The sequence below is a fragment of the Herpailurus yagouaroundi genome, unplaced genomic scaffold, assembly GCF_014898765.1.
Source record: "Herpailurus yagouaroundi ecotype Mexico unplaced genomic scaffold, PumYag 182, whole genome shotgun sequence".
Taxonomy (NCBI): Eukaryota; Metazoa; Chordata; class Mammalia; order Carnivora; family Felidae; genus Herpailurus; species Herpailurus yagouaroundi.
In genome coordinates this window covers 16,162,245-16,188,865 of record NW_024412413.1, presented here as the reverse complement: position 1 = coordinate 16,188,865, position 26,621 = coordinate 16,162,245, and the positions used below count along the sequence as shown (strand labels likewise).

General features: G+C 50.4%; 1 protein-coding gene across 1 annotated transcript in view; it reads right to left on the bottom strand.

The window, feature by feature from the left end:
* Positions 1–26,607, bottom strand: part of NUAK1 (NUAK family kinase 1) — a 71,973-nt gene extending 45,366 nt beyond the window's left edge. Inside the window, exon 1 of the mRNA XM_040491012.1 lies at positions 25,691–26,607. Within this exon, the coding sequence (XP_040346946.1) occupies positions 25,691–25,948 (258 nt within the window). The 5' untranslated portion in view covers positions 25,949–26,607. The remainder of the gene's footprint in view (positions 1–25,690) is intronic.
* Positions 26,608–26,621: the final 14 nt, after the last annotated feature.

Genomic DNA, 26,621 nt, shown 5'->3' with positions numbered 1-26,621 from the left:
TGCCATGAAAAATGTGTTCTATTTCCAGAATTTGAACAGCAAATCAGATTTTTATCCGACGGGGCTAGGGCCTGCTCACGGGACCCCCAGAGAGGCCTGGGATGTTTTTTATCGACGTGCACAAGGCTTCCCTTGCTCTCCACACCCCCTCTTCAAGGACTTGGCTAAGCGTGTCATTGTTGCATGGGGTGATGCCACAAAGGAAGTGGAATTCACAGCTCAGAAATTACGGGCACGTTTACACTCCTTGTACTGCGCTGGGGTTTGTAAACACCAGATAGCGGCCATGGCTGACCAGGCAGGAATCAAAGGATGGGGGGCAGGGGTGCGGAGAAAGGCCAATGGAAAGTTAACAGCAGCGGCCATGGCAAAAGCAAGCAACAAGCCAGTTCAGAGCACATAATCTGATTGTCTGGGAGCGCAGTTCCTCCCTCAAAGAGTGGGGAGCGAGAACACCGCCTGCACCAGGCCCCGGCAGCCCAGGGGGGCTGTGGGTGCTGAGCGTCAAAATGCAGCTTCCGGGCCCCACCCCAGATGTACTGAATTCCAGCATCAGCAGTTGCTACAAGCTTCCCAGGTGATTCTGCTGCACTTTGAAGCATGAGAACTGCCATTATGTTACTTAAACCAGAGTTAATGTCGCTTTGATGGCACTTCTTTTTAAAAATTTTTTTTTCAACGTTTATTTATTTTTGTGACAGAGAGAGAGCATGAACGGGGGAGGGGCAGAGAGAGAGGGAGACACAGAATCGGAAACAGGCTCCAGGCTCTGAGCCATCAGCCCAGAGCCTGACGCGGGGCTCGAACTCCCGGACCGCGAGATCGTGACCTGGCTGAAGTCGGACGCTCAACCGACTGCGCCACCCAGGCGCCCCAATGATGGCACTTCTTATGCCGTAACCCAAACACCATGCGGTCATATTCAACACTGGATGATTAATGAGAATTAATGAACTGCCCATCTATATAGAGGGGGACTGAACACAAGCTGCTTCCCTGAGGGGATGCTGCGACCCGCATTAATTTAACCCCCGGCAAATGGAAGGTTTGCTCCCATGCTGCGAGGCCCCAGAAGCTGGCTGCTAACGGGTTACTTCATGCTCTGCACACAACCTGGGGCTCCCACACCTGAAAAAGTAAATGTCTCCAAAAGAGGAGAGAGGAAGCGAGCCCCGGAGCCTCGCGTTCTGACCGCTCTGTGACAGAGGATGTGGCTGGGGCTGTGGGGAGCCTTCTCTTAGCAGAAGCCTCCAGAAGTCTCTCCAGGCTCTAATGAACAACCCTAAGCACCCCTGTGTAAAAAAGGCCTCTGCTAGCACAAGAGATGCTACACAGACCACAGCAGAGTCACAGAGAGACGGAAAACGCAGGCCTGTTTAGCTGGAACTCGAGTGGCCGGGCAGCTGTTTATTTTTGGGCTTTCACGTTTCTAAAAGCCAAATGCAACACCAACTCAGAATTCTAGAGTGCAGCTGCTTTTCTTCCAGATTCCAACTGTCCTGGGGAGGGAGAGGAAGGGCCTGGCCGGAGGGCAGAGGTTGGACAGCCTCGACCGGTAGCATCCAATAACTCTGATGCCGTTCGTAACCCGGCTTGGATATGCTTAGGGTTGTGTAACTTGTATTTATCAATCTCCAAGCCCAGCAGAACCACGGCCAGAATTGCCAAGAAACCACATCAGCACCTTGGCCTTGCCCTCAGTCACGGCAACTTGGCCAGGTGCCCCTGAACAGTGGTACTCAGGCAAGCCTATCATAGACTCAGTTTCCTCATCTGCAGATGAGGATGACAAGCGGTCCAGCCCCACCAGGTTGACAGATTGTGTACAGGGCGGAAGGCTGAGAAGGCAAACAGTCACAGGCACGAGGTGTAACGATCACTGATCACCGTTACATCAGATGTCAGAGCTGCGAGGACCTCAGAATGTTCTATGCCAACCCCCTCATTTTATAGGTGAGGAAACTGAGTCCCAGGGAGGTTAAAGCACAGGCCCAAGTTCACAGAGTTAATAACAGCACTGGAGCTGCAGGAAGATTCCTGAATCTCACTTCAGTCTGAGATTAATACTCTGGACAAGGAGTGCTAATCAAATTCCAAGCCACAGCTGGCAGCAGGACTAAAACGGCCACCCAAAGATTAGCCATGCACACACGAGGCAGGCCCCAGAGCAGCCAAGCCCCAGACCTGCTGCGTTAGTAATAAGCCAAGATGGGGAGATACTCCCAAGCGTGCTGGCAAAGTAGGACCGGTCTCACAGCACGGCACAGTATCTCACCTCCATCTAATGTCAGGGGGCTCTCTGCCCACAGACACGCAGGGGACGCGGTCTTTAGTCCAATTCAGTCCAAACCTCGTTCCAATTTCTGAAGCCTGATTTGATATCACACATGAATAGGCATACTTGGGAGGGTTTTATCCCATTATTTCTTAATTCACTGAAAACAGTGCTTTTAAATATTCACTTCAGGCTGCTGCTGTAGCCCTGACCTTGCGAACAATGCACAAGGGCCACAAAAGACCTGAGAAACATAATTAGTTTTCCAAAGGGGGGCAACAAGAATTAGTCACTTGAATTTAGCTGATCCGGGTGAGCAGAACAAAGAAAAAAAGTGTTTTTTTAATTTCTTACGATGGTGAAATATATAGAATGTGCAAACAAAAAAAGGAGGGGCGTGGCTTTATATTGCGTGTTTTAACCACAGATGATTTTATAAATAAGTGAAAGGAAAGATTCTTCAGACGTTATTTTTATCCCGACAGAGCTCCTATTCGGAAAGCTGAATTGTGGCAATCAGAGTGTGCAAAGACATACCGGACAGGTAAGGAACAGTGGATGGGCTACAATCCGTCCCTCTGGGGGCCTCATTCAGCATCTTCTCACAAACCAGAGTTTCTTTTCTGTCCAAAGGAAGCTCTCATTGTCCACTGCCCCGAGAGTGAGCAGGCTGGGCCCTGCCCCAGAGCCCCACTGCACAATCTACCCCGATGCTTCCCAGCCTGCTAATCAACTCCCTACAAACCTGCCGGGCATGCCTGTCACAGCAGCACCTCCAGCTATACATGCCCAGCCCCAGGCAATGCAGCCTGACCCCCAAGGAGCACGCTCGGTCCCCAGCGGGCATCTTCTGCCATCCCCTTAGGCAGGTGACCTCCATGAGCTTCATCCAGCACCCATCACTCAGTTCCTACCCCCAGGGAGGTTGGGGCAGGGGACTGTGGTTCTTACCGGGACCCAAAGAACAGCCCGAGTGGAGAGTGTGATGCTTCTGGACATCTGTGCTTTTCATTTTCTTTTTTTTTTTTTTTTATTAAATATAGTTTTTTTAATGTTTCTTTATTTTGGAGGGAGAGAGAGAGATACACACAGAGAGAGCAGGAGAGGGGCAGAGACAGAGGGAGACGCAGAATCTGAAGCAGGCTCCAGGCTCTGAGCTGTCAGCACAGAGCCCAATGCGGGGCTTGAACTCACGAACCGTGAGATCATGACCCGGGCCGAAGTCAGCCGCTTAACCACTGAGCCACCCAGGCACTCCTGTGCTTGTCATTTTCTCTGCCGGGATCCCTCCACTCCCTATCACCTGCAACTAGCTTCTTCAGCTGACCAACTCCTCCAGATCTGTCCCCTACCATGAGCCCCCGGAATGCAGATATAGGTCTGCTTTGCTGACCTCGGTTGCCATTCACCCAGAGACCATTTCTGTTTTACTCACCTTACCTCCAGTGCCTTGCGGGCAAAAAGCTGTGGCTCAAATGGACTCCAAGACATTAAAAGGGAGCCTGAACATTTTGTTAAGTGAAATAAAGCATACACAGGAAGGCAAATACTGTACGATCTCACTTATATGTGGAATCCAATAAAGCAAACCTGATAGAAACAGAGAATACGTTGGTGGTTGCCAGGGCCCGAGGGGTGGGGAAATGGGAGATGTTGGTCCAAGGGCACAAACTTCCAACTGTAAGATGAGTAAGTTCTGGGGATCTGATGTGCAGCATAATGGCCACAGTTAACAACACTGCCTTACGTACTTGAAAGTTGTTAAAGAGAGGAGATCTTAAGTGTTATCACCACGCATGAACTTGTGCACATGTACGCACACGCACGCACACACACATGCAATGAAAATTATGTGAGGGGATGGAATGGTTAACTAAGGGTTAACATTTTGCAATATGTATGTGTATAAAGTCATCACGTTCTACACCTTAAACTTACATATGTTATATGTCAATAATATCTCAATATAGCTGGGGGGGGTGAAAAGGACCCTTTTTTTTTTTTTTCAACATTTTTATTTATTTTTGGGACAGAGAGAGACAGAGCATGAACAGGGGAGGGGCAGAGAGCGAGGGAGACACAGAATCGGAAACAGGCTCCAGGCTCTGAGCCATCAGCCCAGAGCCTGACGCGGGGCTCGAACTCCCTGACCTCGAGATCGTGACCTGGCTGAAGTCGGACGCTTAACCGACTGCGCCACCCAGGCGCCCCAAAAAAGGACCCTTAAAAAGATGTCTAAACACAGCCACCTGCCACCGAGTCTTCTTTTATTTATCTGCCTCTCAAGTGTTGAATCCCTACTTGTCCTGAAATCACTGAGCCTGACCTTGTCTCTAAAATGGAGATAACATGATGGTACTTAGAAATGGGGCCTTCGGGGAGTGATTAGGTCATGAGGGTGGAACCCTCAAGAACGGATTAGTGCCTTTACAAAAGAGACCCCAGAGAGCTCTCTGGTCCCTTATGACAAATGAGGACAATGTGAGAAGATGGTCGTCCATAAACCACGCAGGGAGCCGTCCCCAGACACAGAATTCCCGGGCACCTGACCTTGGACTTCAGCCTCCGGAACTGTGAAAAATAGATTTCCATTATTTACAAGCAAATAAATAAATCAATAAAAGGGAGATAATAATAGTACCCACCCAGAAGCACTGGGAGATAATTCACAATAGCTGAGAGTAAGCCTAATAATTACTGGTTATAAGCCCTGACTATGGGCCAGGCACTGGGCACCACCCTGTTTCTCAACCTTTCACTCATTAAATTCTTGCAAAAACGTTATTATTTCTGCTTTCTCAATGAATATAAACTGAGACTGAGGGAGGTGAAGTAACTCACCCTAGGGCACTCAACTAATACATAGGACATCTGGGTCTCACTACACCTAATAACTGTATTCTTAAGCTCTGTACCTCACCCACAAAGCAAGTGCCACAGTGCCTGGCACATAGTGGGTATCTGATAAATATGAGCTGTATCAGTCTCTGAAGACACCGCCTTATCCCCACCCCACGTCTTGTTTTAAGCTAATATTTAAATGCTTCCATCTTCAAAAGCACATTCATTGGTCTTTCTTGGTTTTCTCTGTGAGCCCAGCCAATGCACTTGGGCAAGAGGCAGAATCAGAGAGGAGGGTCTGGGAGGTGTGTCCCCAAAATGAAGCAATCATGAGTCAATTCTCCTGCAAGCAATTTTGGGAGATCTGCTCTGGATAAGGCACTGATCCAGGTCCTGCAAAACATGACCCAGGCATTCCCTTCAAGTTGCTTGCAATCCAACTGGAAAAGGAGGGGGACATGGGAGCTCCTCCCTGTCCTGCACCCATTCATCCTTCTACTGGCAGAAATGCCCTGACTTTGCTCTGAGGATGCCATTAGACGCAGTTTTAAAGACTGTCAGTCAAGATAAAGCACCCTCCCAATACCAGTGGGTGGACCCATGATCCTAGAATTTGGCTAAGAAGACGCTCTTTCCCCAGAATTGAATTTTGAGTGGTTTGAAGATGGCTGGGGCATTGGGTTTTTTCCTTCCCCCAGCCTGGTCCTGTGGGATACACCAGACCTTACAAATTAATTTTCTCCTTAAATGAGTCACAGAGTCATTAGCAATGTCATTTCTGTCATTAGCAACCAAGACCCCTAACTTCTACTGGGAGATGTCAATGCATTGGCATGAGAAAAGAGAACAAGGTTACTAAGGAGGCAAGCACCCTCGGTGTCGTGGGCTAGAGAAGTCAAGGCAGGTGCCTGGGAGTAGGTGGAGTGGGGGATGGGACCAGAAAATACAGAGGGTTTAGCATGGACAAGGAAACTACCAGTCCCTCCTGATGCCAATAGGTAAGCACATGACCCTAGAGTTTGGCCAAGAAGATGCTTTTTCTAGGACTCCAAGACCCTTCCCAGAAAAGTGTCTTTTTGTGAGATCACAGGTGAACTGATGTATGTGCGCAGAGGTGGGGGCCTCCTGAGAAGTCCTTCCATGCATCACCCCCCACACACACACAAACACACACACTTCTACTTCCGTGTCTCACTCACACTCCTAAATAAGACCAGAATTGAGTCTTATTTTACCCACTCATTTTTCCATCCCTAAAAAGGACACATCTCCACTGTCCCTTTTGCTCACACATAGTGCATGCCTTATACTCAGTCACCTCCTCCATAAAATGGGCCATGTCTCACTTGACTGGTCTGAGTCAAGATGCCATCCTCAGGAACCATCCAGATGTAAGTTTTACAATAATTTCCTCTCACACCACAATAAAGCTGTTGCCGTGCAGTTTTGCCTTTTTTTTTTTTCTGGCTGGTTGGGGGTTCTGTAAGGATCATTTTGACCTATCTTGGTGGAAAAAGTCTAGCCATTATTCTCTGCCAAAGAATGTTCACGTGTATAAAATATTTACCAGTTGTTGTAGACTGAATTGTGTCCCCCCAAATTCAGACCTTGAAGCCCTAAACCCCAATGTGACTATATTTGAAGGAAGTGCCTTTAAGGAAGTAAGTAAGGGTAAATGAGGCCATAAGGGTGGAGCCCTGATCCAACAGGGCGAGACTCCTCATAAGAAAAGGAAGAGACCCCCGCGAGCATGCAAACACCCACAAAGGAGCTGTGAGGACACAGTGAGAAGGTGGCCGTCTGCAGGCAGAGAAGGGAGGCCTCACCAGACACCAAACCCTGCCAGCACTCCAATCTTGGACGTCCAGCCTCCAGAACCATAAGAAAATTAATTTCTGTTATTTAAGCCACTTGATGTATGGAATTCTGTTATGGCCGCCTGAGCACATGAATATACTAGTCCTCAACCGTGCTACCTAAATCACAGTCAACATATAACCCAACAAAAGGGAGGATCATTCATGGTCAATACCACACACACAGCAAACAGAGCCTACAGGACAGGAACCCTAACTGCCTTGTTCACCCTCGTGTCCCCAATATCTAGAAAAGAGTCTGGCACACAGCAGACATTCCAAGAACATTAGTGGTGTTGAATTTAATCAGACATGATGAACATAATATTGTCTTAACTTCTGTAAGGATGAGAACATCCATCCACTCACTACCACCAAGCTGGCCCAAGATCTGCAAGCTGCTAAAGTCAGACAACCCACCCAGATAATATCCCGGATTCCACTCCAGTCTACCTCGCCTCTGTACTTGTAGGTAAGACCACAAACCCATGGATGGAATACCCGGGTGTGCAAACAACCCCCACACACTATGTTAGAAATGCTGCCCTACTTGACTGTACTCTCCCCACCACCCCATGAGACAGGCTACTCGTTTTGCAGGACAGGAACACTGACACTAAGAGAAAAGGACTCCCCAGGCCCCCACAGGGTCATAAAGGCAACGTGCAACTGTCAGCCCAGGTACTTGGATTTTGTGGCTGGTCCTGGGTCACACCTGTTCCTACGTTTCATCAAACCTCCGGAACCATGGGGCAAAGAAGAAACACCCTGAGTCCTGGCATTGCGACCCTCCCTTCTCCAGGGGTTCGGCCTTGGGGAAAACTAGCTCAGATATCAGACTGTTGAGACTTCGTGGACGAGCCGGCCAGGGAGCTAATCAGAACAATTTGAGTGCGCGGCTAAGCAAGGACAGCCCTTCCTGGAGCGAGCCTTGCCTTTATGGCAACACTTCATAAGAACTTTTCCCTTACAACAAAACTGTCAAATCCAGCAACCACAGGCCAGAAACATCCCAGCTGAGCCCCACCAAGCTGCTTTCTGATGTACTGTACACACAAATACCAATATTCCCCAGATGTTCTCTATGTAAAACATTTGGTTTGAGACACAGCCCGTTTTCCCAAAAACCCTTACATTTGTTTAATGGACTCATACAGTTCAGCTAAAATGTCCTGGATCAGACATCTGAGGCCAGCCCGGCTCTGATGCAAGCATCCCATCTGCAGAAAAGACGAACAAGTAAATAAGACAGTCCTCCCCAAGATTTATGCTCCCTGCATCTTTAAGCAGGTCATAAAATGTAAGCTATGTACGGATAATAATGCAAGTTGCTTTCAAGTGTGTTTCTGAGTCCATCTCGGTATTAATCTAAGACTGATGTTCAAACAGAGAGTGGGTCTGGTGTGCCGAACAGGAGGCCACATTCTGCTACTTACTCCCGCAGAAAAGAAGTTTAAAAATCTGTCACTGGAGCCCCCTCCAAGGTAGGTCTTTTCCTGGTCTTAGTTAGTCAAATACAGCAGCATCTCCTTCATTCCAACTCCACATATCCCTTAACCCGCAAACACAGGGAGACGGTGAAATGGAAAATGTACTGGACCCAGCTTGGACGCGGGCTCCCTGAGTGACCCTGGCCAGCCCTACGCCCCCCACAATGGTTCATCCTGTTACAGGAGAAAACGGAAGTTCACTAAAGTCACCGTTGGGGCCTGTTCAGCTGTGAAGATTATACAAGGAAGGGAAATAAACCCTTAGGAAAGCCACCCAAGAAATGTCATCGAATCCATGCACTGAGCCCCCACAGATGGTAACCCACAATTCTCCTACTAATATTTATAACAAGCGTGGTCACAGCAAATCTTTGGGGAAGTGGAAAAATGGAAGTAGAAGGCCGCCAGAGGCAGCCTCACCGATAGAATCAAGACAGGACAACTTTAATCTTTAACTTTTCTGTGTTGTGTGAGCTTTCAGCATTGGGCATGCATTATTTTTGCTATAGGGGAAGAAGAATTTTATCATTTAAAAAGGTCACAAAAAGCAATGAAAGCTGATGAGGGAGAAAGCAGACAAACTATAAATAGCAGACACAAGAACTCCAAAACAAAGTTCTGAGGACCATTCAGGAGAAGTTCCCCAAAGACATCAAAAAAAAAAAAAAAAAAAAAAAAGGTCTTATTTTCAAGGTACTTTGTTTTAAGAAGGAAAGAAAGCATAAGAGATTTCCATCATAAATGGCTATAATTTTTTAAAAGACTGGCTCTTCAATGGGTGAGCTTCAATTACCTGCAAAAATACACTTAGAGTTCTCTATGGTAACTCAGTATGTCCACTTACCCGATGCATCAGATTAACCCGTATTCTCCATTTCTTTGACTGAGGCTCAAGGTAGGTTGAACACTAGAGGCTGTAGCACTACCCTCTGCTTTCCCTACACCCTCTGTGCAATCAGCCAACTACCCATTGTCATCCCCGCCAAGTCGACTGCCCCAATATGGCGGCCTCTACAGTCCATGGAACCCTTCAACCTCCGACAAGGCCAGCAAATCATGACATGACTGTAAGCCCTTCCATGCTAGGGATCAAAAGCCCTAGATAGCAAACTTTACTCTCTCACTGCCAGGAAAAGGTAAAATACAATAAGATAACGCACAGAAAATGCCGAGCAGTGTGCCCAATGCTGCTAAGTGCTCCAAATTACTTTTATTATTAGTGTTAACAAATAGGCCTTATGCAGAGATATGTGTAAGTAAGAAAACTACAATGAGACCTTCAAAATCTCAAGAGGTCGAGAGGACAATGTCAGAGGGTAGAGTGAGAAGGGGCTGGGAGAAGGGGACCAGCTGTGGCCTCTTTCAAGAGGACATTTCAGGTCACCCGCACTAAAAGAAGTCCCTCCAAATGTACTTCTGTAGCCCCCAGGGAATTGATTTTGCAGGATGGAATTATTTCCCTGAAATAAACAGACACACAAAGGTCGCTACAACTGGGGCCTAGAAAGAAAACAAGCCAGCTGCCGATTTACGGGCAGCCTCTGATGCAACAGAGCAAAAGGTCCCGGCCCAGGTCCAGTGGGATGGCTTCGGACACACCACTCCTCCCTGGAGAAAGCAAACCGGTGGAAAGGCTCAGGAAGGGGACCTGCCTTCTTGTGGGGAAGGTCCCCACTTGGCCAGGCACCAATGGGGGCATCTTCAGGAGTACAGACCCTCGGACCTCTGCATTCAGCGTGCGCCGGCCAGGGGCTCTCAACTCGCTGCATGACAGTGACGTTGGGGGACCATTAAAAAATGCCGATGCCCAGGCCCCATCTCCAGAGAGCTTTCAAAAGGTTATTCCACTGCTCAGCCAGGACTGAGAACAAGGGGTGTAGTGGGAATTGCCCTCAGCGGGGTCGGACGGACCGGAGCTAACCCAGGTGCTGCCATGACCCCGTGGGCAGATCAGCTACTCTTCTTTCACTGCAAATTGGTAGTTACCATCACCCCATGACAAAGCTGCTTGAAATGAGAAGTCACGTGTCAGCTGCCCTCCTTCAGTGTGTCTTGTAGGAGGCACATAAGGAGTACCTGTCGGTGTCTATCTTTCTCTCTAAGTGTCTCTTTCAAGGCTCTCACAAGTGAGTCGAGAATTCTGGGCAGCTCCCCACTCTAAGGGGTTTCCTGAATTTCTAAGTGGTTAAAAAATGGTGGGGGAAAGACCCCTGTCACACACACACACACACACACACACAGGCCCTACTGGGTGACACAGGCATACAGCGGAACTATGTAAAACAGCAAGAATCACACGCAGCAAAATGAGGGAACACCTAGTTTTTAAGATGTACGTTGCTTTCCCTGTCCAGAAGAAAGCCTATCCTGGGTGTGACACTTTCTCAGGAAGCCCCTGCCTATCCCTCGTGTCCCCCATTAGGTCAAGTGCGAGTCCCTTCCACCTGGCGGTACTGTGCAGGGCTGGCACGTAGCGGGCTCAAGGGAATATCTGACAAATGGTGTGAGTTAATTCCGCTCCTCGAGGCCAGGGATGGGCATCTGTAGATCAACAGAGCTCATAATGGCCACAGATGTTAATCCCCTAAACAGGCATTTCATCAACACACCTGAACTTCGCTTCCAAGCAACTGGCAGAAAAGGATATAAAGGCCCGTCCAACATTCAGGAGACAGCTGCTCAAAGCCCAGTGACTGTGAGCAGCGGCGTCACAGCATTTCAGGGTCTGGATTCCATCTACGGGTACCGCAAACGTGGGCCAGTGACTTCATTTTCTGTGCCTCAGTCTATCCACCGTAAAATGGGAAGAGCCATGGTGTGCACCTCTTAATGTTAGCACGGGGATGAACTTAGGTCGGTGATTTAACACGCTTAGGCTACAGCCAGGCATGATCGCTGCTACGTAACTGTTTGCCATTATTATTACCCCATGGGAGGATATCAGGCAAAGAGACCTCAAGCTTCAGTCCCGATATAAGAACCCCAAGGTCATAGGGTGCTCCGGTTACCACAAGAAAAGGTGTGCACTGAAGACAGTGGGGTGGTGTATCCAGATGAATGCAGCAACTAGCTTCCCGCTGTCCAGAGCTGTGTTTTTCAAAGCAGAGACCACGAACCAACTCCACCGTGCTCACTTGCGTTGCTCGGTTACAATGCTAAAGACTCCCAGGTCCCCCTAAGTCCTACCCCAGCCGTGCTGGATCAGATTCTCTGGGGTACATGCCAAGGATGGTGCATTTCGACAAGCAGAGGAGATTCACGTGTCCCCACAAATTTAAGAACCGCTGGATCGGCTAAGCTAGAGGATCCGTGTCTGTATCACCCCCGGAGCCTCCCGCATCGCCCGATACACAGTACGTGCTCAACAAATACCGGGTGAATCCATTCAATGATTACAATCCTCTTAAGTGTTGGTTCGATTACCTGAAGGCCCCCTATGCGTAAGGCACATGCAGACCAATGCTGAATCAGACTTCATTCATCCTAAAAATCTTTACTGGGTGCTTACAACATACCAGGCAGTGTTCTAGACCCAAGATACAGAAGAGATGATGAATGAGGTTGCTCAGAGATAATCACAGAGAGTGACAAACACTGCGTATGGAGCCAATAACGCCAAGTAAGGGGGTGGCACACTTCTCCCATTAAACTCCGCATCTAGAGCAGCGCTGCCCTTTGGAATTTCTATGGCGATGGAAAAAACATTCTCAGCACCGTCCAGTGGTAGGCACTGGCCGCACAGGGTTATCAACCACTTAAAAGGGGGCTGGTGTGAGCAAGGAACTGAAGTTTTCGTTTTAACTGTGATTAATTTTAACAGCCACATGTGTCCTTATTAGACAGCGCAGGTCTAAAGGCAGAACAAGAAAAGGAAACGGGAAATGATAACACAGGCAATATGTACTACGGGGGCGGGGAGGCGGGGTGGGCGCTTAGAGCACCATGTGTTATCAAATGCCTCTCACCCAATTACCAGATGCCCTAATGTTCTCTGGCTCCAAGAATTGAAAGTACAAGGTCAGGTACAAGGCATTGTACTCGGGCTGGAATTTTTATAGCCCATGATCAGTTGGAAGAGGTATGCAGCCCAGCCAAGCCCCAGAGACTGCAGTTCAGGAACACAGCACCGCCCGCAAAGCCTGCCCACAGCTGCCAGAGACATCTCTCCCGGCCCCGCCACTCTGTTGTTGGTCAGTCATTCTGTCCCTGGCTGGAACGTCCCTCTGGGCCCAAGACACTGCATGGATTTTATGAGATTTCTCCGCTTCAAGCATAAGGGCAAGGACAAGCCTCCTAAATTCCACCGGAAAATTGGTGGCTAATCCAAACATTTCATAAAATTAGAACTCATTGTGGGGCTGAAAGGAATTCAGACTGTGCCGCCACCAGAGAAATGCAAGATATTTGTTATAATTTTTTCCTTCATGAGCTGTTTTAAGAAGCAAGTGCGTTTTCTGCTTGAAATAAAGAAGGCATGCGGGGGGGGGGGGGCTGGAGGGGAGGGGGCGGAGGGGCAGAGTTTTTGTTTTTGTTTTGTTTTCTCTGTGGTTTGCAAAAAGCATCACCAGATGACAAGTGGAGGAATCCTGCCTGACTCCCTAATCCCACAGCTAGCAGAGATAATAAACCTGCCTTCCCAACCTTGGCTGCATCTTGCTTTTATAGAGACGGAGTTTTTCCTGGAACATGGTACTTCCGTGCCTTAATTTTCTTCTTGGGCTTTAGCCCCAGAAGTTTCACATGCAGTGATTTTATTAGCGAGAGAGATACCTGAATCATTCATTTGGGCCTGTGTGCGTGCACATCACTGATGTTCATTCACCAGGCATGGGGCTAGGCGCTTGGGATTCATCGGTAAGAAAACCGACGAAATCCCTGCCCTGGCGGAGCCGGGATTCTAGTGGAGGGACAAGGGAAGCCTCGGTGACTGCCACTTCAGAGCAGCGTGGGCACAAGACACACAGACTCACCGAATGCAGACTCTGGAAGAGGCTGGGAAGGGGGTTCTGGCAGAGCAGGAACCCCATCTCCTGACCATCACTCTCTCGCTATCACCCAGAGCAGAGCAGTGTCTGACACACAGCTGGCCCTCGACAAATGTTTGTTGAATGAATAATCAATCCTGACAAAAAATCTGTCCCAGAGCCCTCATCTTACAGACGGGTGCAGCCTAGCAGGGACACATCTTGCCCCAGGTCACACAGCTCAAGTTGTGGCAAGAAGGGGACAGACCCCAAGACTCCTGACACTATTCGCTGACTCTTAACGCCCCACAGCCATTCAACAAGTATTTGTTGCATCCTTATTGTGTGTGAGGCCCTGAACTAGGCACCGGGAGGACATAAACGAGAAGGATAACTGAATTAGTTGAGATTATGCAACAAAGTTCCTCCAATTGCCATGTTCACAAGCTTGGAGACCACTTCTCTGAGCCTGAGTTCAGTGAGTGTTCACCATCCAGTGTGTGGGTGAAAAAACCAAAGCAGGGGGCTCCAGAAGCTTCCAAGGTCCCATCCCACGGAAGGCTAGGGAACCGAGGGATTATGACCATGACCCTGATGTCAGATAGCCCTGCCCTAAATCCCAGCTCTGAGACTTTGGGCAAGTCATTTGACCTTCCTAAGACTCTTCTTCCTCAACTGCAAAATGAACACACTGATGATAGAGGACAGAAGGCATATACTCAGAACAGCGCCTGGCACACACACTCGTCACCCAGTAAATGTTTCCTGCTATTAAGACCGTTAGGGAACATACCCTCCACCTGCTCTGAACCTTCCTACACATTGGAGAAGGTGGATGGGTCTCAGTGGAGATTTCCACTTAATTCCTCCCCTCTCCAGGATTTCTGCTGTCAGCTGCTTGCATGCCCATTCATGCAATGAGAGAGGTTTCCCTCCCTCAATGTCGCTTTTTTTTTTTAAGTTTATTTATTTATTTTGAGAGAGAGAGAGAGAGAGAGAGAGGCAGAGAGGAAGAGAAAAAGAACCCCAAGCAGGCTCCGCACTGTCAGCACAGAGCCCAACACGGGGCTGGAACTCACAAACCTCGAGACCATGACCTGAGCAGAAATCAAGAGTTGGGCGCTTAACTGCCTGAACCACCCAGGCGTCCCCTGGACGTCCCATTTGATTCTGCCTGGGAAACAGATATCCTGTGACCACGAAGAAAATGCAAGCTGGGGTTCTCCCTAGAGTGAGCACACCCTTGCCTTGCCTTTCCATCCAAACACATTCACATGCTGGGCTCGGAGCTCACCTACTCAATGGAGTGTTAGCCTCTTCCCTCCCACTCATTCTGCTGGTTGAAGGAAAAGTTCACTTTCAACTCTACTAAGAACCATTACAAGGTAATTATCCACCTAGGAGGCATGTTCTGCTATTACTGTCCCACTTTCCACATGAGAAAACTGATAGGTTCTTTAAAAGTGAGAATTTTCTGTCTCACACAGAATCTGGCACAGAACCTGCCTCACAGACACCCTTGAAAAAGCGGTGCCTGCCTTGAGCTGAAGGGGAGTGTATATAGATCCAATGGGATCCGAGAACCGGGAAGGTAATGGCCCTCCACATGGGGAAAGTCTCCTTACACTTGTCAAAGCCTGCACCAGACAATCGGAAAAGAGTTTTGAGAAATAAAGACACTTCCCTTCCCCTGCCACAAGGAGTCCTTTGGCCAAAAACCAAGCAACAGGAAATGAAATCTACATTTTACCAATTTCCTTCAGTGAATCCCAGGATTCTCTTCCTGTGAACCTGGAGAACAGTCTGTCTCAGCCCCTCGATTTACAGGTGAAGAAAGGGGGCTCAACACTAGGGTACCTACTTCAAGTGACACGCAGCACCCAGGCGGCCGGGGGTACAAGGACAGCCAGCACGCTGGCCTGCCTTTCCCAGGAGGGCTCCTTCCAAGAATAACACTTAAGGAGCGTTTGCTGTGGGCCACACACTTTTCTCAGACCTTGACGCACAGCTCATTTATCTTCACAGCCACTCCCATGTCACAGATGAAGAAACTGAGCCAGGCTGACCATCTCAAGGTTACACAGGAGGTTCAGGCAGGCTCTGAAACCCAACCCGCCCCCATGCTCCCTTTCAGATCCCTAGATTGGATCATCCACTTCCTTTTCACCATCCTGTAGAAGACACAGAGCGTCCCTTGGCAGTCATGTCCCTTGGCAGTGAGGCAAATCACACGTGAGCTGAGCCCAGGGCATGAGGGAAAGACAATGGCCGGCAAGGATTCCAAACCTGCAGCAATCAGCGGTCTTGGTGGCTTTGGAGCCACTTGAATATGAGGAGCTTGACACAGAGGAGGGAGTGGGGGAGGGGAGGGGGCCCTTAGAAAATTCTAACACAAAGAAGCAGCTCCCTCCTTCACACTGGGAAACTGCCCTTGGGCTCTGAGACACTGGAACCCGGCTGTCCCCCTCCCCTCCCAGGGAAGGGGGAACCTACCACACATGCCTCCTAGCACGGTCCCCGGGGAAACTTCATGCTGTCTCAGTATCTCTAATGAAAGTAAGCGACACGGAATTCTTCTCTTGAGTTTAAAAGGCAAATCATGATGGTGTTTTTTCCAGACATACATTAACTCTGCACTCCAGTCGGTTTACAATTCCTAAAGCACTCGATTTACAACCCAGGGAGAAAACGGTTTGCAAATCTTGCAAATGCACTTTGCATCTAAAGCTTGCCTCCTCTGCAGAGCTGACCACCAGGCTTCTCAGATGGGGGGCTGTGGGAGCAGCCCAAGGAGGTGGTGGGGGGCGGGCGGGGGTGGGGGGCAGGGGCAGCTGCCCAGGGTGGCAGCAGGGGTGCAGAGCTGCAAGAGAGAGGCACTTACCTGACAATGCTAGGCTCTCCACAGCTGTCCACACAGTGGTGAGGAGGGGGATGACCCAGAAAGGGAAGAGGGTGGGGACCCAAGGGACCTTTCCTGCTGCCTCCCATGGTCACAGAGCCCCCCCTTCTCAGGATTGCTGCTGCACTCCCCAGTCACTCATTCATTCATTCATTCATTCTTACTGAGCACCTACTATAGGAAGGGCACCAGGCCACAGGCCAGAATGCAGTGAGGAGTAAGAACGCACCCCTGCTTCCCTCCTAAAGGGGGAGGAAGGGGAGGGCATACACAGACAATTCGTCAAACCCACATAGTTCACATGTTCTTTTTTTTTTTTATTTATTTTGAGAGAGAGCGCACACACATGGGAGGGGCAGCGAGAAGGAGAGAGAGAGAGAGAGAGAGAGAGAAAGAGAATCCCAAGCAAGCGCCACACTGTCAGTGAAGAGCCCGACGCAGGACTCAAACCCATGAACCGTGAGATCATAACCTGAGCAGAGATCAAGAGTCAGACGCTTAACCAACTGAGCCACCCAGGCGCCCCATAGTTTACATGTCCTGAAGGGAACGGACCAAGGGCCGAGACAGAGTAATAAGGAAGTGGGAGTCTGGACACCCAGCTGGGAACCTTGAAGGACGTGGCAAATTCCGTGTTTAGCAGGGAGAGTCATGATCCAAGATAAGAAGATCACCGGGTACTCTATGTGGTACTTCTCACCAAAATAGTAGCACCAGCCCTTGTTTTCAAGAGCCTGCTAGGCGCCAGGCTCTGCGTCAGAAGCTTCCAAATCCTATCTCTCCTACCAATCCCACTTGGTGGGATGCCGGCAGCCACACTTTCTAGACGAGAAAACAGAAGCTCGGAGACAAAGTGTGGCTCGCTCAGGATCATCCAGCTGCCAAGTAGCAGGGACGACACTGAACTTCTTCCTCTACACCCCACTGATATCCTACCTTGCATGTTCCCAGATTATTCCAGATGTATTACTCACACGCCCCAACTAGGTTCTCAGGATCTCGGTGGCAGCACTTGTCATATTCTCCTCTGAAATTGCCAACAGTCCTGAGCACTTAGTACGCACTCATTCAATACATCTGCTTTACCACTAGATTAAAAGAAAAAGAAGGTACGTCAGCCCCCGACATATGTTGTGTCTTTGTTAATGTGTTTTTAGTATGTCGTGTCTGAATATCACAACTCAGCCACAGAGCAGCGATGAGTGGCAGCTAATAAGAATATTGAAAGCCACCGCCAGGTAAGTCAGGTGGCGGTGTGCAGAACATATACACCCGGGGGCCCAGTGGAGGGACAAGTGAATGGCATCTGGTTCTCCCAGAGCCATCAGTCTGGGGCTGCTGCAGGCCAGGAGGGGAGCCTTTTCCTATTCACTCGCCTAGAGGGACGCCATTTTCTAATTCAGACAAATGTGCCCTTTTAGACCAGCAAAAGCCCCAGCTGCATCCGCTATGCATCTGTGCATCTGCTATGTGTGAGGCACGGGTCTAAAGGCTCAGCCGCATCGCGGCATCTTCTTCCATCTTCTCAACAGTCTGGGGAAGAAGAACCATCATAAGCCCCAGATGAGGAAACAGAGGCTTAAAGGAGATGAGTAACACCCCCAGGTCACAAAATTGTTAAGCGGTGGGACGGAACGTGGATCCGGGCATTCTGGTTCCAGGGTGCTCTCGTGGCCACAGCACACAGGTCACTGCTTTCCTCGTCTTGCACAACATTAGAATGAGACTTCTGTGGACCCACAGACTGGAATCTTGGCGGCCTGACAGACATGGGCCTCCACCCCCGAGCCCCTTACTCCCCCCACCCCCCTGAGCCCCGGCTTGTTGCTGTTTTGTTTTTCAATTTTTTTAACATTATTTATTATTGAGAGATAGAGAGAGACAGAGCACAGCAGGGGAGGGGCAGAGAGAGAGGGAGACACAGAATCCGAAACAGGCTCCAGGCTCCGAGCTGTCAGCACAGAGCCCGACGCGGGGCTTGAACTCACAGACCGTGAGATCATGACCTGAGCCGAAGTCAGACGCTTAACCAACTAAGCCACCCAGGCGCCCCTGTTTTGTTTTTTTAGTAATAGCTTTATTGAGATATAATTTTCATACCACCAAATTCCCCCGTTTTAAATGTACAACTCAGGGATCTTCGGTATATGCCCATATTTGTGCAACCGCCATCATAATGTTAGAACATTCTCATTACTCAAGAAAGAAACCTCGTGCCCATCAGCAGCTACTCCCCACTTCCTTCCAACCTACTCAAGCCCTAAGCACCCCCTCATCTACTTTCTGTCTCTACGGTTTGGCCTATTTGGGACATTTCGCAGAAATGGGATCATGCCATGTGAGATCTGTTGTGACTGGCTTCATTCACTGAGCATAATGTTTTCAAGGTTCATCCGTGTTACAGCACGTTTCAGTATTTCATTCCTTTTCACTGTTGAATAATAACCCATAAGTATTCCATAAATGAAATTGTGGAACGGATCAGATATAATATTCCACAAAGAAAAAGAACACACCACGTTTGATTTACCCATTCATCAGCTGACGGATGTTTGGGTTGCTCTTACTTAGGGCTCTTGTGGATCGTGCCACTGGGAACATTTGCGTTCACGTTTCCGTGTGGACGTGTGTTTGCATCATTGGGAAGGCTGACGAGTGGAACTGGCCATCCCCATTTTAAAACGCAGTTAAAAGTTTACCGAAGGGCCCCGCCGTGAAGTCAACATCTGGCTGCTCTTGGGCTGTTTCCAGAGAATGTTATCAATACAGCCAGACTCTGCTCACGGGTGGGTCATCTGGCCGAGCCCCTCCTACTCTGGGGCCTGGGATCTTCTCATTCCTGCCCTGCGTAGCGTCGTCTGGGCCAGCGCGATGATAAATGCATTCTGCTTTAAAACAGATACTTCACAAATCATAACTTACAGATGCTCCAGGACTTTCATGTGGGAAAGACAAATGAGACTGAGGCTGTCTGACTCTGGAGCCACTGAGGACAGGAAGCCACGGCCAGGAAGCCGACAAGCCCTGGACAGACGTCTCTCTCCCTAACGAGTGCCTGAGCACATGTAACAGAAAGGGAATCCGTGCGGAGAATGGTCTGCCTGGCTTTGCAGACTTCGCTGTGCAACCGGCCATTCGTTTCCAGCCGTTGTTTTTTCTTCCCAGCAAATCAGAAAGCTCCTTGAGGTCAGAGACGATGACCTACGGCCTTTCCATCTCCTAAGATCTTCCCTAGCTCAATGCATTCACTTCAGTTCCATCCTACAAGACTTTGTTGAGGACCTACTATGCGCTTGGCACTACGTGAGGCAGTGACAGGAGGTAATAAGACAGGGCTTCCCAACAGACAAGATACTTTGCCTCAACCCTCCTCTCCTGCGGCTTCCCAGGAGGAAGTGAGACGTCCTGTGCGGTGTGGGCACATCTCTACCTGTACGCGGGGAGGTGAACCAGCTGACCTCTCCAGACCCGCTAGGGATTCCAGAATCAGAGGCTACTCGAGGAACAAAGAACTCAGTGTGTGTCCAGATGGAGAGCTCCCTGACTTGACTCATTAAAGCATACTCACGGCCCAACAAGCAGTTTGCCAGAAGCAGACATATCAACGCGGTTCCGATCCTCATCTTCTCAGACCTCAATTCTTGCGAAAACCTCCAAGCTAGCCTCCCCTCTCCAAGCCAGCACACCAGACTGCTGGGCTCAGAGCCCCGCTGTGACCAGAACCCAGGTCAGCCCACCTAGAGGAAGAGATATGGTCAAGGTCTCTGCGTTCACACTGCCTGGGTCCAAACCCTGACCCTGCAGCTGCGTGTGACCTTCACAGTTGGTGACTCGGTTTCCTTGTCTAGAAAATGGGCTCATTATGAGAATTAAATCGGTTAATATGTACGTGGCAATGGGGGCGCCTGGGTGGCTCAATCAGTTAAGTGTCCGACTCCGGCTCAGGTCACGATCTCACAGCTCGTGAGTTCGAGCCCCGCGTCCGGCTCTGTGCTGACAGCTCGGAGCCTGGAGCCTGCTTTGGATTCTGTGTCTCCCTCTCTCTCTGCCCCTCCCCTGCTCATACTCTGTCTCTCTCAAAAGCAAATAAACATTAAAAAAAAAAATGTAATATGTACATGGCGATGTACCTGACCCATGGTATAAGCCCTCATAAAGTATTAGCTGCTGTTACCATCATGAAATATTATTATTACTAGCCCCATCCTATCTTGTCAATCTTGCCTCCCAGCACAAACCCTGCATCCTAAGCAAAACGGCCTGCTCACCCTAAAATCTCCCTTTGCCTGAAATTCCCTGTATCTCAGTCTCCTGAAACCCAAATCAAGGGTCATCTTGAACATCAACTGCCCTCGCTAATCCTCCACTATGCCACTGCCCCTTCCCAAACAGCACAAAGAAACCCCCCCGGGGAAAAAGAATCACCCCATGGCTGGTCTTTTGACACCATGAGCAAAAAACCACACCCAAATCCAGAGGCCATCCATTGTGCAACATGAGGAAGGTTCTCCGTTTCTGTAGCAGCAGCGGGTTTCGAAACCGACTACTTGACATTCTTTAGCTGTATGACCCTGGGCAAGTTATCCAACTTCCCTAAACATCATTTTTCCCATCTGTTAAATGGGTCTAGCTAGACTGCACACCTCTCAGGGTTGTTGTAAGGCTTCGATGAGAGGAAATGTCTGTAAGGCAGTTAGCATGGCACGTCACACCCCAAGCTTTCAAAAATATTGGCCACTAATAATCACAGCAGCGGCGGCAATCGGGGAGGGGGTGTTCCTGCCCAGGATTGAACTCAGCGAAATGTACTAAGCTACATTCCAACGTGAAAATCACCTGATATGATCCAGTCCTACACAAAGGAGGTACTCAGACCTAGTGACTGCTTATTGCCTCCTCCACCAGATGGGTAGCCCCATGGGTCTCAGTCATGCCTGTGTCCCGGCCTTTCACACGGAGAGAAACACAGGGGAGATGGTAATAACTCTTGGTTGAACTGCACAGAATTAGCTCAAAATTTGTAAGTACATTTTATCTTTGCTACTGGACTACGAGCTATTTAGGAGTGAGCATCACATCTTGCTCTAGTAAAGATTTATTAAACAAGTGATGGAAAAACACCAAAGTGAGAATCAGATTGGTTAGACCCAGCTCGGTTACTTCCTGGCTGTGCAACCACAGAGAAATCACTTAACGATTCTATGCCTTATTTTTCCCGTCTCCAAGAGAAGTTTGGACCACATGTTTGCCAATGTCCCTTTACTCCCTGAAAGTGGGTTGGGGCCATAAATGCAATAAGGCACCCCAGCCACCCCCACGGGACAGCCACACGTCACCTGCCTCAGCAGGCTCGCTTACTACATTGTGCCCCTCGTTTGCAGTTTCCCGGCACCAGGCTGGGAGCAATTTTGGGCTAGGGTTTCAAACACCCATTTTTGGTGAAAGCAGTTCCTTTGCTAAGTGAAGATGCCCCATCACCCAAGCTAGAGCTCCGGCAGCCAGGAACGCCACGGCAAACCAGGGGCACACTCTGCCCGCTGATCCGCCACTCCCGGACCAGACCCCTCCTGGAGACCTCGCCCCCCGGCTCGGGAGAGATGACCTGGTGCAGGGGAAAAGTGGAACCCTTGATGGTGAGGTGATCACATGACACCTCTCCTCAAAATGTTGTTTGTTTTCGGGGTTTGGGTTTTTTTGGCAATAGTTTGAGCAGCCTGAAGGTCCGGGCAGTTTGGCTCAAAGAAAATGCATGCCGTGTTATGCCACAGGGCTCCACTCAGCAGCCCTGCCCAAAACTGTATCAAAACAAAAGTTGTGCAAGAAACAAAGCCCAAATTCAAGGCTGTAGAAATGCTTTCAGATCCTATCACAATCTGGCTGATTGTCTCGGCTCCTCATGGGCGCACTTTTCTGTTCACCTTGTGTTCCCTAATCAAGCCGAGAAGCCGATTATTTCCCCTACCACTCTGAGTGATACAAGGCTAATTTGTCCAATGCGCCATGTCCCTCTGATGGTATTAAAATCTAAATGAAAGTCCACGTGAGACGAGGAAAAAAAAAGAATCTGCTAAAAGAAAACAACTAAATTGGTGAATTTCACTTTTTGAGGCTTTCTATAGACGATTTTATTCAATTATTACAACAGGTCCATGAAAATGGTACCACTGCCAGCCCATTTTACAGATGAGGAGGCTGAGGTTTCAAAGTAACATAGCCTGCACAAGGTCACAGAGCTGGCGAAAAGTCAGGATTTGAATGCTGGCCAGGGCTCTCAGCCCCTCTGCGAGAGTGCTTCCTTGTCGGATGTGCTCATCTCCGGAACAAGCCACTCGGAGCCCTTGTGTCATTGACACCCTCAGGCAGTGGCCACAAACCACATTTGGGAATCAGAGGGGAGCATGGCTGGACCAGGCCAGGCCGAGTCGGCCACTCTGAGCTCAGGATCCTGCAACTTTCTTCGGAAGTGGCTTTCACAGAACATAGAAGACGGTGTTGTGCAGTGCTCTGTTTGATTCCGAAGGCCCTTCCAGATGTGCAATCAAAAGCCACAACATTTTCATTTTTAAACACTTGTCTGCCTCTGAGCTGCTTTCAACAGGGGGAGGGGGTGTCCCACTGGTTCCACAGCATCTCCCACCTGGGACGCCAGCTACTCTCACAGGCCAAGCAGCTTCAAGCCTCTGCTCCTCTTGAGAGGACGTGGGCACACATGAAAATAAAACAGCACTTCACACGCTACCCGAAGACTGAAAAGGCAGGCCGCAGACAGTGCTCTCTCGGGTTTCTTCAACCGCACCCCAAAAAGCAAGGTGCATCCTTAGAACCAGAAGCAAACTCCAAGTCCACACGTCAGATGAAAATTCCTTGCTGCTCTGGACAGATTCTGAATCACCAAGCGCTGGACAGGCAAGAACGACTTGCTGACCGATTTTTTTGTGTGTTTGTTTTATTTTCTGTCCAGCCAGGCATAGGGAAGTTTCCACCTGACAATTCCTGTTTCTCACTTAAGTTCTTACACCATCTGTGAGCACTGTGCTCAGCAGGGGGAGGACTCAAGGCCAAGGAGGCCTTCCCATCTCCAAACCTCAGTTTTCCCATCTGGTTAATGCAAGGTTCTCACCACATGATTCTGCTAACATTCTTAAGTGTATGTATCAAATAGAAAGCAGTTTGAGGATTTCCAGCTCCTGAGCTGGGATCTGCTACCAGACTCAAAATCTTCACCTAATTTTTTAGTAAAACAAGAGATTTAGCTGAAATTAAGAGCACAATGGGAAACAACCAGGGCTGGACAATAAGAGAGCAGGACTTCAGTCTCCCGGCTGAGAAAGGAGCTTCTCCCGTTCTCAGGGCGCCCCCTAGCGGCCGTCCAACTAAATCCCGACGGAATGTTCAGAATTTCTGCAAATAAAGGGAAAGACACCCACCAAAAGAGAAAGGCAGGCTCCCGTCTCCTGATTGCAATCCCTTTCACTCTAGCCTCGTCTGTGGATCAGACAGCAAGACGAATGCTTGACAGGAAGCCCCAGGGAAACTCAGAAAGGTGTCTCCCATAAGACGAGATCTCATTCTTTCAAACAGCTGGCGGCCGCTCCCCAGCATTCGGGCTTCTGTGTCCTCCAGACACACCCTTACCACTCAACCCCTCACAGGCTCACATCCTCAACCTGCAGCTCCAGCCGCGTCTGTTTTTCATTATTCCGCTTCCCAGCTTCCCAGCGCGATTCTTCAACAGCTATTAAGACAACACGAGCAAGGAGCGAGGCTTACTTCTTGCTTCTTCAACATCCAGCCTGGGGAATATCACCTCAGAAGAAAAGCATGAATGAAGTGCACGTTTCTCAGCCTCTTCTTCCACCAACCTGAAAGTGCGTTCCTCAAAGTACATCTTTACAACCGTCTCTACAGAATTTTCAACCTACAAAAACGTGGCACCTGCCCAGAATGAATTCTGAACCACTTGTTGGCTGTAGGATTTGTTTACTGAAGACGCCTTTCAAAATACAATGCACAATGTCTCGAATTTCCAATTAACCTATCACAGACCCTTTTTTTTTTTTTTTTTTTTTTAAGCTATAGAATACAGTTGGATCAGCCCAAACAGGGAAACTTAGGATGCGGGAGTTATCCAGGTATCCAAATATTTGAGAATTGAGGGGCTAAACTTTCTGACTGGTACCCCCTACCCCCACCAGAACTGTTCCTGTAGAGATCGAAAAGAAAAATACCAACATCAATCTGCCACTTCCCTCGCCAGTTCGTTTCACTTTTTCGCCGTGGTCATTTGTTAAGTGTATAAGCAACTCTGGGCCCCAAAACACCCCCCAAAAGTGCACGCAAGGAGCATCATAATTAGTTCCTGACTTTGGCCCTAAATCGATTAAAATACATCTGATACGCTTCAAATCAAAGAACCATGTTAATTTTCTGCCACACACCACACGAAATCTTTCTGCAACAGTCAGTCACTTTGAACCCAACCCTCTAGCCACAAGCGGTGTGGATTTCAAGGGCCTGTTCTGCAGAAACGAAAACGACAACAAACCAAGTTCAGGACAACACAGAGACCCCAAGGCACTCAAGGAGCTGCAAATGGGGCTGGGACCCTGGCAGGGTTTCAGCTGTCACGAAGAGTGGGGCGGCTGGGCCAGACCCCGCAATTCAGTAGCCCTGAAACCAGGACCTGAAATGCAATGGAGTCGGCTGCAACTCGGCATCTGTGTGGCTACCCATGCCCTGGGCATTTCAGTCCTCCCAGAAGCCGGAGGCAAACTGTCACAACCCGCAGGCATGCAGCAGCCTTTAACTTTTGCTCCCAAACCTTCTCTTTTAAAAACAAACAACAGCAAACAAAACAAAACAAACAAACAGACAAACAAAAAACAGAGGCAGGAGCCCACCCTCCCTTGCAGCTACAGCAGCACCAGGGTGATGGGGAATAGGAGTGGGAGTGGGGGGTCGCATTCATCTACAGGACACAGGACTTGGGGAACCACAGCACCCCGCTGAGGATGTGGGTCTGTTCGGAGTTAGAGCAGCGAGGCATTCCAGGGCTTGGTCTGAATGCGTGCCCGCGAGGGAGACCTCCACGGTCCCAACGTTGCAAAGTGTTTGCAAATCATAAACACTACTTTGCTGCTGGGAGAAAAACCCCCAAAATATGCGCAGACAGGATGTAACAAGTGTTTCGAGAGAGAGAGACACGCCTGAGCCACGGCGAGCTGGGGAGAGTGAGGAGTCTGTCTGGGGGTTCCTGGGAAGCCGCTCTCCGACGAGAGAGTCTCGGTGCCCAAGACCCCCGCCCCGCGCGCCCTGGCTCCGCCGCCGCGTCCGACCCCGCGCCCCCGGGGGCTTCCCGCACTCACCACTCGGCCCGAAAACCTCTCGGTGGCCCTCTTGACTTTGCCGTAGGTGCCTTTGCCCAGGGTCTCCTGCAGTTCGTAGCGGTGCTTCAAGTTGTGCTTGTGGTGATGCCGCTTCACCCCGTGCGGCTTCCTGGGCTCCGGGGCCGCCGCCACCGCGGGGGCTGCGGTTGCCCCCGCCACCGCCTCCGGGGGAGAGCCCGGCGCCCCCGGCCGCAACTCTGGGCCGTCCCCGGCCGCGGGCGCAGCGGCCCCCTCCATGTCCGAACGCGGGGCGAGCCGGGCTGGAGAGGGCAGGACCGGGCACGGCGCTCGCGGTGTCGGGGTCCCCGCCGAGGAAGCCGGGGCGCGCTCAAGGTCGCCCCCGCAGCATCGGGGAGGCGGCCCGATCCCGCTCGGGCTGCGGCTCGGTCACTGGCGGCAGCGGCGACTGCACATCTGGCGCCCCTGGCGCGCACGGTCCGCGGACCGCCCCCCGGCCGCGGCGAGCTGCGGAGCGTCAGGCGAGGTGGCGGCGGTGGCAGGGGAGGCGGTGGTGTTTGCAGGAGGGAGGGGAGAGGGGTGGCTCCGAGCGCAGGAGGGGGAGTGTTATGTGGGGCGCCGCGCCCCCCGACCCCTCCCCGGGAGGACGCGCAGACGGGGCGGGGGCGGGGGCGGGGGCGGTGCGCTCGGCCGGCCCCGGGGGAAGGGAGCGAGGGGCGGTGTGGCCGGGGCTTCCCCACCTCCCCGCCGCCGCCCGGGGCCCGGGGCCACCCGAGCTGGGAGGGGGATGGGTGCGTGTCGCGACTCGCCCTTTGTGCCGCGCCGGGTAGGCCGCAGCGGCGGCCAGGGGGCTTTGTCCTCGCTCGGCCGGGCCGGGGCCCGGGGGCTTCCAAGCCCCAGCGCCCCCTCCTCGGGCTCGCCCGCCGCAGCTACCGCGGGCCCGCTCCCGCCG